The following is a 12,987-nucleotide window of genomic DNA, read 5'->3' on the forward strand; positions in this document are numbered from 1 at the left end:
TAACCAAGGAGGCAAAGGATCTGTTAGTTAGAAGGGGTTTTTATGACTTAGAGCAAAGGATAAACCCATCTTAAACAAGATGTTTTTACCAAGCAGAAAGACAGCACAGGCAAACAAGTCAGCAAAGTTGCAAGTAGAAAAAAGATCTCAAAATTTTCCACTGCAAGAAAACTGAAAAACAACTTCTAGCTTAAACTGTAATGTACTAACTTTTAGTGACTGGAGAATAGTAACATGAATATGGTAATTATAGTAGTTATGATAGGCTATAGATAATAGTTAAGGTATAGATTGGTTCTACTGTATGAAGATGCTAAGCAAAGTATAAAATGCATTGTAACCAAAACCAAAGCGTCTCCAGGCCTGCCTGCAGCTGGAGCTGACAGCTGTAGGCACAGCTCTGTCACCCACCACTCTGGACTGCTGTAACCTCTTGGATGGAATAAACTGCACTTTGGAGAGCCCTGGAGTCCCACATCCCTCATTTCGGCTGTTACAGGGGAGCCCTGCAGCCCCAGCCCATACTCACTGGTGCAGGCGGCGGCGGGCGGGTCGAAGTCTGCCCGGTAGTAGCCGTTGCGGCAGGCGCAGAGCGGCGAGGCCTCGGCGCTGGAGCGGCTGTTCGGGGGACACGGCACGCACAGCCCCGCGCCCTGGCTGGCCTTGAACGTCCCTGCGGGGCAGGCTGCAAGAGAGAGCACAGCAGCTGGGTCCTGAGCTGTTCCTGGACAAAGGGGAAAGCAGGTCCTGTCCTTGGAATGGGGTGGAAAGGAAGGAGAGGAGACACAGAAAAGCTTCACACTTGTAAATGGGGCAGAACCTACCCGTCAATCTAGGATGGCCAGAATTTTCCATGTTGGCTGTGGATTATTCCTGAAGCCACTAGCACCACATGGCACCAATCTTCAGCCAAGCAGAGCAAGGGGGCTGCAATAGCTGCTTTGCTCCCTACTGCTTGTACCCAGGCAGGGATATGGCAGGGGGCTGTGGGACCCCCACCCCCAGAAGTACCCATAGGGGACATGGAGAAGCAGGGGCAGGACAGTGCTCCTCTTCTCCTATCAGTCCCTTTCCACCACCCCCAACAGCCTGGCTCAGGACCCACAGCTCTTTTTTCATGCAAAATTTAAATATTTAATTAAAAAGTCGGTGTGACACCCATGACAGTGTGTTATGGGTCCATCCTGTTCATCCCTCGCAGCCTGAGGCTGGAGCTTCCCAGCCTCTGAGTTCATTCAAGCAGGAAATGGCATCTAATTCATAACAGAGAAGATGTTCCAGTTACAGTGAGGGTTTAATCAGCCACAGGGGAGGTTTCATTAATCAACCATCTCACTGCTCTGTGGAGAGAGGGCGAGGATGGAGTGACAGGGATGGGGTCCCTCATCTCCGCCCCACCCCACCCATCCTCAGCAATGGGCACTGATGAATGATGCTCATCCATCCCTGACACCCAACAAAATCTGACGGAACCAAAGGCTGCAGAAGGGAATATCTGTATTTTGGCACATGTACCCAAGGGATCAGACTTCCATCCAGCCCAGGAGAGACTGTTCCTGGCCTCACAGCAGGGTGGTGCCATCCCCGAGGGCACAGCTCTGCAGAGAAACACCCGGCGTGTCTCATAAACACGGCGATGATCGAGATAATGGAAAGTGCCTCTTAGCCCCTGTCTGCTGCATCAGGATATGAGGCATCTCCTAGCAGCCATGAAGAGGAAATTAATAGGAGCAAGCAGGAGTAACCACTTTGATGCAATTTCCTTGGGAGATAGTGGACCATCTAATCTTTATTGGAGCCCTTTAACCTGTCATTCAAAACTCATGAAGGCCTCCTGCTCACACAGCCTTCCCAGATATTAACAGATGATAGAAAAGAATAAATCAAAACAATATTTTACAATTTTATTATTCAGAAGATTCCTCTCCCCAGCCTGAGGCACACAACTGGCTGCAATGACCTCTTTCCAGTGGCCCTGACAGCTGGGTGGGGATGTGACATTCCAGAGGAGCCAGCCACCATCTCCCACTGCCCTTCCTCTTCCCCATCACAGGAGGACTGCTGAGTCCTCACACGCCACCACAGCCACCCCATGCATGTGGCATCTTGAGGAAGCACTCAGGGCCATAACCCACCACCTCGTGCAGTGGGCAGTGTGACACACAGGGCCACCATGCAGTCCAGAGGGTCTGAGGGGACCTTCAGGATGCTCCACAGCAAAGGCAGAGGGATGCAGACCCCTCCCCAATACACACACAGAGCCCTATTCCCATAACAGCACAAGGAGGCACAGAGTTACACAGACACACAGCAGGAGACAAAACCACAAGTGGACACCAAAGCTTTGAGTGCATCTCCAGCTCCTCACCTCTCCTTCCCCACCACGTCCCAGCAGCCTCGTGCTCCCACAGGAAGGGGGAGCATCCATGAGACAGGCAAAGGGGGACCTGTGGGCTCTGGAGCTGGATGGTGTGTCAGAACACACCTGAAACAGGCCAAATTCTCTGGAGGAGCAGGAAGGGGAGGGCAGTGGAACCAGGGAACAGCCACCTGAGTTTTAATGGAAGAGGATGGAGGAGGGAAGGAGGATGATGACAGGATTGCCGTGCTATGAACAAGGCTCAGTTTAAAGCTTGAGGGCATGTTGGTGGGTTGGCTGAAGAGGTTTGTTAATGTTTAATTACAATTAATCCAAGTGATGCTTTGTCAAAACACCTGAACATGGCACCCTGCACCCCAGTGTCCACAGGTTTCCCTTATCACTTCACTCATCCACAAATTCCTGTAATCTGCATGCACGTGGCTCTTAATTGCTATTATTACCAATTAGCTTTTCTCTCCTGTAATTACACTGTGCTTGCCTAAAGCCTCCCACAGTTTCAGGGAGGTGGATGCCTTCTCCTCCCTCCCAAATACGCTGTGGGTGCAGCACTCCCCTCTGGCTGCTGCCCCTGTGTCCTCTCTTTCTGGGGGAGCTGAACCATGAACCTCATACCAAAAACACAGCACCAACCCCCAGGGCCCTGCAATGCCATGGTGGGATCCATAATCCTTCACATGGCAAACTTACAGTCCAAGAGCAAGGCTCAGATGGAGCACTCGAGCCCAGGAGGGAGCAATAAATCACCCCACTAATGGCCAGTGCAACATTTGCCCTAATTTAAGGGCTGCTCCAAGAGCCTCCCAGAGCTGGCAAGGTCTGCATCCATGACAGGGTGTCACACAAGTGCAGGATGAGGCTCTGCCTCAGCTTTCCCTGTGGGAACAGGCTTTTTCTGCCAGTGCCCAGGCTATGGCACAACCTGCATCTCTTCAGCCCAGAGGAAAATTAATTGATTGTTGATTATGGGGGCTGGATAAGATTAATGATGTGCTTAACTATCCATTTCCTCACATTTAGGCACCAGGGGTGTGTTTGTAAATGCTGAGGCACAGAACTCCTCCGTGCTGCTCAGCAGGGAGGATGCTCAGCACTTAACCCCCCCACAACCCAAAGCTGCCCACGGATCCATCATCCTGCCTGCACACCAGGAATGCTGCACATCCCAGGTGTCAGTTTGCCAGCAGGACTCCTTTTCCAGGGCTGATATGTCTGGGGGTGGCAGAGAACGTCCTTGAGGGGCTCGTGAAACTCGGGCTTCTTGCAGTGAAATGTCATCAGTGGAAGTTGGGGGGAAAAATAGCTGCAGGTCACTGTCACATCCAAGGGGTGATTGTAAGGACATGGCCACAGGGATGGATACAACTGGGAACTCCCAGCCAGAGCTGAACCTCTCCTATACCCCCTCAAAGGCTTAGAAGAGGGATGTGCCACATCTCTAATACAAGGAAACACCCAGTGAAGGCACCACAAAGCTGTGTCCCCACTGCCACCTCCCTCTGCAGCTCCAGGAACCACAGAACCTCAGAATCTGAGAATAACAGAATCTGGGAATCACAGAACCTCAGATTCTGAGAATAACAGAACCTCAGAATCTGAGAATCATGGAATCACAGAACCAGGGAATCTGAGAATGCCAAAACCATGGAATCACAGAACCACAAATATCCTGAGTTGGAAGGGATCCCCAAGGGTCATCAATCCAGCTCCTGGCCCTGCAAAAACACCAGAACAATCCCACCCTGTGCACCCCCGACAGCATTGTCCAAATGCTCCTGGAGCTCTGGCAGCCTTGGGGCTGTGCCCATTCCCTGGGGAGCCTGGGCAGTGCCCAGCAGCAGGATGGATTATGGAAGCACTCATGACACACAGCAGCACTCTGAGGGCTTTTCACTGCTCAACACTCTCCTGTATCCTGCATCATTGTATTCTAGGTGCCAGGAGTCCTAAAAAGAGCCAGAGATAAGCAGGATCTCTGGCCCATCCATCCCTGCTCCTGCCCGAGGCAAGCCACCATCACAGCCTCTGTGAAAAGGGTGCAAGTGTGGGGATATTCCAGCATGGGGGTATCCAAGCGTTTCCCTCTCAAACTAAATCCTCTCAGTTAGCACCTGGAACTTGCACTTTTTAATTACTCTCTCAGGGAAGCTTAAGTCAAAAGAGGGAAAAAAAGAAGAAAGTAAGAAAGAAACGAGACATTGCCTCTGCATTAACTTGCTCTAAAGCTCCCAGGGGAGGCAGAGTGGCATTTTTCCTTCTCAGATTTTAAAATAGGAGCTTCTCCAAGGAATTAGAGATTCAGCAGCGATTCAGAGAGCCCTGACCTGCCCCAACTCTCACCAGCACCCAGCAAACCAAGTCAGCAGTGCCTCATCCATCCCATGCCCTTCTGTCCCTGCTGTGGCAGAGCTAACCCCATTTTCCAGGTATCCCAAAATCCACACTTCTTTTGGGTTCCCTTTGGGGTCCAGTGCTTTTCCAGGGCAATCCAAGTGTCTTTAAGCACACCTGTGGCACTCTGGCACAGCAGGTGGTGAAAAGCCGTGTTAGAAGCAGCAATGCTGCACAAGATGATGCCCTCAAGCAAGCTGGAGGTGTGGAGAGCACTGTCAGGTGAAAAGGCACTAAAGAGCCTGGATGATCCAGCCTTGCTCCAAAAAGACCTGTGGAAGCACCAGCAGCACCCCTGGGAGATGGGCAGCAGGGTTTGAGGACAGAACAGGTCAGGAAAAAAGGAAAAACTGTGGCTCATTGCATTTACAGCCTGCCAGAAAGAGATTCAAGGCCCCACTTTCTGCAAACAATAATTTATCTTTAAGAAAAAATACTGGCATCTCAACCCAACACCTGGTGCACAAGGCTCATAATTTTTTTATGAACCCCCCCCCCAAGAAAAGGGAGGAGATGCTTGCTAGAAACCCCTTGTGCATTTTGTAGACACCAATGACACAGAATCTATCTTTAAATACATTAAAAAATAAAATAAGGAAAAAAAATCAGTTTTTTAGCCTTCAAACTGGTTAGCCCCAGAGATGGGTGTTTTAAAATGCTCTCCTTGCCATCCTGCTGTCACCCTGAGTGGCCGAGGTGGCAGCTGGGACACCCTCCCAGACACTGTCAGCTGAGAGACACCATCCAGGCAAATAAACACCCACACGAAATTGTGTGCTACAGCAAAGTGTCACCGAGAGGATGCTGTGACTGCAGGGGCAGGCACTTGGCACAGCTTCCCAGGGCTCCTGCTTGCCCCCAGGGCAGTGCCAGGGGCACTGCTGACACCGTGTTCCTGGGGGGACACACAGGCCCCCCGAGCTGCCACCCAGTCCAGGCATTAGGGCTTCAGTGCTTTGATATGATGATGATGATGACACAGGCAGCAGGTTGGGGGGAAAAGCAGCAGAGTTGGGCAGGTTGTCACCTACAGGCAGGGGCTGTCATCTCCCACCTTCAAAGGGTGACAAGGGCGCTGCTTTCCCACCCTGCTTTCATCTCCCTCGTTATCCTCCCTGCACACATCCGTGGTGCCAGAGGTTTAATTGCATCCCTGCATGGTGCTCTCCTGTCATCCCTTCCCTCTTGCCTCTCTGCTGGGGAGGGGGCTGGCAGGTTGTTTTGTGAGGATTTTGCCCCCATCCCTGCTTTTTAATGATCTGATTGCCTTTTCTATTAAGCCAAGTGTTTCTCCAGGAACATCTCAGCCTGGCACAGGGAGCCTAGCAGGCAGCCAGCAGTGCCAGGGGTGCTCTGCCATGCCACCCTCCACCAAGCATCCACAAATTCATCCTGAGAGCTTTCCATGCTGGGAGCAATGCCTAGCCAGGAGAGCTGGGAGGGTACCTGCATCCTGCCTATGCCAAGAAAAGAGCCTCAGCCCCTTAAACACCCCATCAGCCACCAAATCCCAGCATCCAGGCCTCAGTGTAGGGAGCAGAGTGCAACCCAGGTGGAGGAACAGGGAAGTCCAGGCATTCCAGCCCTGAAGTATCCTCCTGCTCCCAAGGAGGGAGCTCAGCACAGGACCCCAAGCCATGCCAGACACCACAGCACATGGAGACAGGATGTCACTGTCATATTTTCTGAAAAATCCCTTTGCCAGGATTTCTTCTCCTGGGAAGCTGAGAAGCCTCAGAGAAAAATGAAAACAATATTTATCTGATTCTCTTCTCCTGTGTTTTGCTGCTTTGGAATGTGTTTGGACATTGTTTATCCAACATGTGAATTGTTTTAACTTAATGACCAATCAGTGCCAAGCTGTGTCAGGACTCTGGAAGCAGTCACAGGTTTTTCATTGGTATCTTGTTAAGCCTTCTGTGATTATTCTTTCTCTATTCTTTAGTATAGCATTCTTTAATATAATACCATAAAATAATAAATTAGCCTTCTAAGAACATGGAGTCAGATTCATCATTTCCTTCCTGCCACAGGGGACCTCGAAAATACCACAGACAGGGCAGTCCAGCAGAACCTTGTCCCAGCCAGATCCTTGTCCCAAAACCTCATTCTGGTGCCAACTTCACCATTTTGTAGCTGAACACACCAAATTTTGGATCCCCCAGAGATGCTCCTGCCTTGGGGCCATCTGAATCACAAACAGCACCTGCCCCATTGTGTTCCCTTCTTTCAGCACTGTCTAGGCAGAAACTCATGAGATAAACTCATGAGATAAACATGAGCTTCCCAGCATCGGGGCTGGCATCCTGCAGGCACGGGCTCCATCTCTCCCTGCTCCACATGATGCAGCTGCTTAATTAAACCAGCCCTCCACCTCAGGAGGAATAGACTTAGATCCGCCTTGGGACGCATGTAAATTAAAGTCAGAGCCAGCCTGCCATGGTTTATTCATGGAGGGAAGTAAAATTCAATGTGGTTTTACCTTTCTCAGGGTTTTTATTCTCTGCTTTTCTTCTCACGGATGAGAAGCGAATTGGAGCAGGGCAGGATTTCAAAGGTGCTTGCAGGGGAGGGAGCTGTGCAAGGCATATTAGAGGCAACAGGACTGGATGCATCCCTGTTCACCTCTCCCAAAAACCCACCTCTCACCCCAGAGGAGCAAATACCTGGTTGATGGAGCAAGGTGCTCACAGACTGAAATGCTCACCAGAATAAGCCCCACGTGCTTTGCTGGAAGCAAAACACAGTCCATGCTCAGCCAGAAGCAGTTTTCCTCCAGAAAGGAGGAAAAACTTGGAAAAATTAGGGGTCTCTGGATGCAAAGGAGCTTCAACACCAACTGTTTAGGTGACATCATGGCCCTAAACAAGGAGCTGAAGCCTCGAGCAGGGCAGGGAAGCAGCTGGTCCAGGCTCCCACGTGCCTGGCTGCTCACTGCCTGCAGCAGCCCAACAGGTCCATGCTCACCCATTTAATCACCACTCTGGGCTCCACTCTCTCTGTTTTTCATGGTTGAGAGGATTTTGAAGGTCTGAAGGGAAAATCTGTCCCAGATGGATGGGAAGAGAAGAGCAGGCACGCCCTGGGCAGACGGTGCCGCGGGGCTGCCAGCTTGCCACGGAGCAGGGAACTCACTTCACTCTCCAGAACAGCCAGAGGGGGAAAAAACCCAACACTTGTCATGGCCACTTTTCCAAATCACTGTTCTCCCACTCAGGTTTTGTTCTGTTTTAGTTTCCACTTGGCTCCAGGCTCACTGCCCAGTCCCATGCCACAGCTCCCTGACCACAGCTCCACTTCCTTGCCATAAACCAGCCACTCTGAGTGATCAAAGTGAATAAATTAATCAAACTCCAGACAATTCACAGACATACACAGGGAGGGTCACAGCAGAGCGAGCAGCAGACATGTGGCCATGGCACTACCAGGCACAGGCAGCTCACCATCCTCACTGCCCCAGCTCATTATTCTGAGTCAACAAATGAAAGAGGGATGAAGCTGTCATCAAGGATTTGATGCTATTTAACCTCCTCATATTCTTCTTTAAAAACAGATTTAGCAGCTGCAGCCTGACACAGGGTCTTCCCTCTGCCATCCTTGCAAGCAGGAGCTTCCAGTGCCTAAAGGGGCTCCAAGGGCCTGGAGTGACAGGACAAGGAGGAAGGGCTTCACATGGACAGAGGGCAAGGTTACACTGGATATTGGGAAGGAATTCTTGGGTGGGGAGGCCCTGGCACAGGGTGCCCAGAGAAGCTGTGGCTGCTCCATCCCTGGAAGTGCCCAAGGCCAGTGCCCCACCACCATCTGTCATCCACAACGAACCTCACAACGAGTTTGGAGTAAAAAAATGGGGGACTGAGATTCAGGCCAGGACTTCTGTCCCAAAATCACAACCCCCAGAGATATTCTATGCTCAACTCCAGGCATCAGGCTCCATGGAGAAATCTTTTTTTCCCCTCATGAACCACAGCAATGTGAAACTCCAGAGTTGCCAGACAGAGACTGGAAGAGCCAATACTTCCATGTGCCACCTTACTCAGGACATTGTGTTCACCCCTCAATGCCTGCATGAGCCATTGAGCCACCTCATCAACAGAGAAGTGAAAGGGCACAAAAATTCCTGGAGGATCTCCAGGAGAAACTCTTCCCCCAGGCCCAGAGCTGCTGGCAGGGGCTGTGGCTAGAAGCCCCCTGAAAAAAGATGCAGCTTTCCTTTACAACTAGGGGTTTTGGGAACCACCAATGTCACTCCATAATTCCAGCCCCCCTTCTGACTGGGAAATTGGGGTGGCATTGCCACAGGGCCCCCCAAAGCACAGTCCCCTCCTGGCTGGGAAGCAAACATCTCCCATCCCTAACAGAAACCAATTAAGCACCTCTTCCTCCTTCTCCAGCTCATGCCATGCAGTGTCCCCTCAATCTAGAGAGCATCAAGTGCTCATTAATTACACCTGAAGTGGTTCCTCATTAGTGCTGACACCGTGAAGGAAGAGTCACCCCAGGATGGGGCTGGGGAGAGTTTCAGCCACAGGGCCAGGCTGGCACTGCTGGAACAGGCAGGGACATGGGAACACACAACCTCCCTGTGTCCCTGCCACAGCACTGCAGGACATCGTGCCTCGGGTCCCACTGGGCTGGGGAGATGTCCCAGCATGGAGCAGGACATGGACATTGCCAACCTGATGGAGGTGAGCCCTAGGGGCTCTGGTTTGGCTGACTGCTCAAGGATTACAGCCAGGAATAGAATTGCCATGGGAGGACATCCCAACCAAGGCACATTCCTCATCCACCCCAAGAGTGCCACGCAAGGAATTAATTAGAAAAACAATTAAGAGAGCTTCCCAATGAATATTTATAGCAGTGCAAGCCATAATTACTATTCCTGAGAGGAAAGGCGCCCTCCTACCCAGCTGCAGAGAGGAGAGAGGACACACAGCACCAACAAGGGTGGCACCTTTGAAAAGCCCTTCCAGCCAAACCATTCCATGGTTCCCACACTGGGTCACCCCTATGCCACAGTGGGGAGGGCAGGCAACCTGCTCTGGAGCTCCTGGACAGGAAAGGACCTCCTGCAAGCAGTGTGAACACTCTGGCACTGCCCATTTTGGTGCCACCACTGGGGACAGGACAGATGTTCAGAGCTTCAGGGTGGAAGAACACTCACTGACCCCACCTCTGAGCCCAGATAGCTTCTCCCTGCCTAAATTTCCACCTGTGTCTATGCTGGTGATAGCAACAAGCAGGCACAAAGGGGTGGTCTCCTCCATCCTCAACATCTGCTACACATAAGTCAAAGCCACCTGAGATTGCAGGGATTTACTGTACATAGGCAGCTCTGGAAGATTTTCTTAGCTGTGAAACATAATTTGCACCTTGGGCTCTCTAAGAATAAGTTGTCTTCAATAATAACACACGATTTAGAGCTCAGGAGCAGATCCTGTGTGAAGCAGGAGATCTGTGATAATCCCAGGTCTCTCCTGCCACCCCCCTGCAGCACTGCCACCCTCGCTTGCCTGGTGTGCTGAAACAGAAGTCCATGGCAGAACCAAGAGATTTGGGTTTAGCCAGAGAATGACCAGAGAGAACCTTTCTGCCATGCCCAGAACCATTTCTAATTCCTGTTTTGTATCAGTGCAAAAAACATAAATATCAAAGTAATCCCTGCTCGTGAGGAGGGTGACCAAGTCCCTCTGCACTATGGACAGGACAAATGCCAGTGAGCACCAACCCCTCCTACAAAGCTATGTCCAGGGCCAGGGCAGATGTGTTGAGCCTGGATGCAATATGTACTATAATAAAGTACAAAATAAAATAAAAGTTTAAGTCAGTATCGAGTCTCTCCTCAAGGGTAATTTCCTCTCTGGGCTGCAGACCCAGGAGAGAAATTCAATTCATAATTCCCCCTGTATATAATTTTCCAGGATGCCCCTGCTTTTACAGACAAGTTTTAGGCAGCAAAGTCCAGAGACCAGACCTGAGGCTGGAGCTCTCCACCTTCAGCTTGGCACACAGTTCTGTGCCCCACAACTCTCTCCCAGCACAGCAAGGAGATAGCCACCATCCACAGAGCATCACCATACCATTGCAAAAGGCTTCAACCCAAGCAGAGCAACACCACACCACTTCAGAAGGCTGCAAGAGTCTGCCCTCCTTGTTCTTTAGCCCAGCCTTTTATCCCCTGCTGTTGATGCCCTGCACCTGTGTGCCCTCTGCTCCCTTTGGTGGTTGGGCAGTGCCCCTGGGCACTCCATGGCTCATTGCTGTCAGTGCTGCTCACCTGCTGCTCACAGCTGTGCCCATTGAGGCTCAGTCCCACTCCCAATCACCACAAACTGTGTGCCTACAGCCCCTACCAGAGCATCATCCCAGAGAGGCCCCAGGGAGGGAAGGGATGAGACAAGACAAGGACAGCATTATCCCAGGAACTGCTTCCTGCTCACAGGAGTGGTGGTGCTGCTGGGAGCCCAGCCATGCCCAGGCAGGATGCAGCCACACTGAGAGCACCAAGGTGACCAGCCCCTACCCCAGCTCACAGCTCTCCTGCCTCAAATCCATTTCATACCATAAATGTGACACAAGCAGATGAGTCCTGGGCTGAACACAAAAACCAAGTGATGAAGCTCCCTCCATGCCATTAATGAAATTTTCAGGGCTGCTGCTGGAGCCTAGGGTGGGAAAACAGCAATTCCCCCCTGGGGTGGGTGCAGAACTGAATTTGGGGTGCCCACAGCTCTGGTTTGATGCTCCCACAGCAAGGCAGGGCAGTTCCTTGGCCGTGAATGCTGCTCTGGCTGAAGATGGATGGGTTTTCCCATGGCTCCTCCAAGGAAGGGCCTGTTTGAGAGCATGAGCCACGCTGTGATTTAATCTCCCCACTCCCCTCTGCACACATCCCCTGCCATCTGAGGCACCAGGCGTGACAAATGGCCCCTTGTACCACACTCAGAGCTGACACCACGGCACCGCTCCATTTGTCACCACCCGAGCACGCGGCGGGGCTCGAGGGGGGAGCAAATTAAAACCTCCCATTCTGCTCTGATTACTTCTCTCTAGCGGGCTCCATCCTTCCTCAGCAGGGTCCCAGCTGGCACATCCAACCCACACCAACCTCCTTAGACAGCCAGGGGAAAGCAGGGCAACTCCTTCCACCTGGGCCACGGATTTTTCACCACTCTGGGCCTCTCACTCACTAAAACATCATCAGTGAAGGGCTGTTTCCCCAAGCAGGAGTTGCAGGGGACCCACAAAGCCCAAATGCAACCCAACTGCAGCCCAATTCAGCTTCCAAATGATGCCTTGCACAGAGGAGTGGTGATGAGTTATCTCATGGCTTGAGGGGGAAAAATCCATTTATTATTATTATTATTATTATTATTATTATTATTATTATTATTATTATTATTATTATTATTATTTAAAAAATATAGAATCACAGAATCATTAGTTTGGAAAAGCCCTCCAAGGTCATTGACTCCAAACATTAACCCAGCACTGCCAAGGCCACCACTAAACCGTGTCCCCATGTGCCACATCCACACAGCTTTCAAACACTTCCAGGGATAGTTATTCCATCACTTCCCTGGGCAGCTTGTTGGCAGCCCTTTTGGTGAAGAAATTTTCCCTAATTTCGAATCTAAACCTCTTGAGGCCATTTCCCCTTGTCCTGTCCCTGTTCCCTGGGAGCAGAGCCTGACCACCCCCAGCTGTCCCCTCCTGTCAGGAGTTGTGCAGAGCCACAAGGTTCCCCCTGAGCCTCCTTTGCTCCAGACTGAGCCCCTGCAGCTCCCCCAGCCTCTCCTGGTGCTCTGGCCCCTTCCCCAGCCAGGGTAAAAACTCATTTTTTTATGTTTGTTTTAAATTATTACTGTTATCCTGCTGGGTGAGACACTGGCCCCATGGGCTGTAGGGTGCAGCACAGCCCCAAACACGGGTGAGATCCCCACCCCTTGGCAAGCAACCCACAGCAAGAAGAGGCATTCCCAAAGGAGCTCTCTCGTGACTGAAAAAAAAAAAACAACCAACAACCCAACAAAAAACAAAAAGGAAAAAGTTATAGAAAGGCTTTAAAAGTCCCTGGCTGAGTCACTGGGTTTGCCAGGTGCTGGCTATTTGCAAACAAGGGTGAAACAATGCGGGTGCCGGACGTGGGCCGGATCCGGCGCTTCCTTGCGGCTCTCCCATTGTCCAGGAGAACAATCCCTGCTCCTGCTGGACAG

At 51.3% G+C, this 12,987-nt stretch overlaps 1 protein-coding gene across 1 annotated transcript in view; it reads right to left on the bottom strand.

Annotated features, from left to right (window-relative positions):
* The window catches only part of EPHB1 (EPH receptor B1), a 79,723-nt gene that overhangs the window by 30,595 nt on the left and 36,141 nt on the right, over window positions 1-12,987 (bottom strand). Inside the window, exon 4 of the mRNA XM_036388660.2 lies at window positions 530-685. Coding sequence (XP_036244553.1) covers window positions 530-685 — 156 coding nt within the window. The remainder of the gene's footprint in view (window positions 1-529; window positions 686-12,987) is intronic.

Source organism: Molothrus ater, chromosome 10 (genome assembly GCF_012460135.2).
Source record: "Molothrus ater isolate BHLD 08-10-18 breed brown headed cowbird chromosome 10, BPBGC_Mater_1.1, whole genome shotgun sequence".
In the NCBI taxonomy this organism is placed as follows: domain Eukaryota; kingdom Metazoa; phylum Chordata; class Aves; order Passeriformes; family Icteridae; genus Molothrus; species Molothrus ater.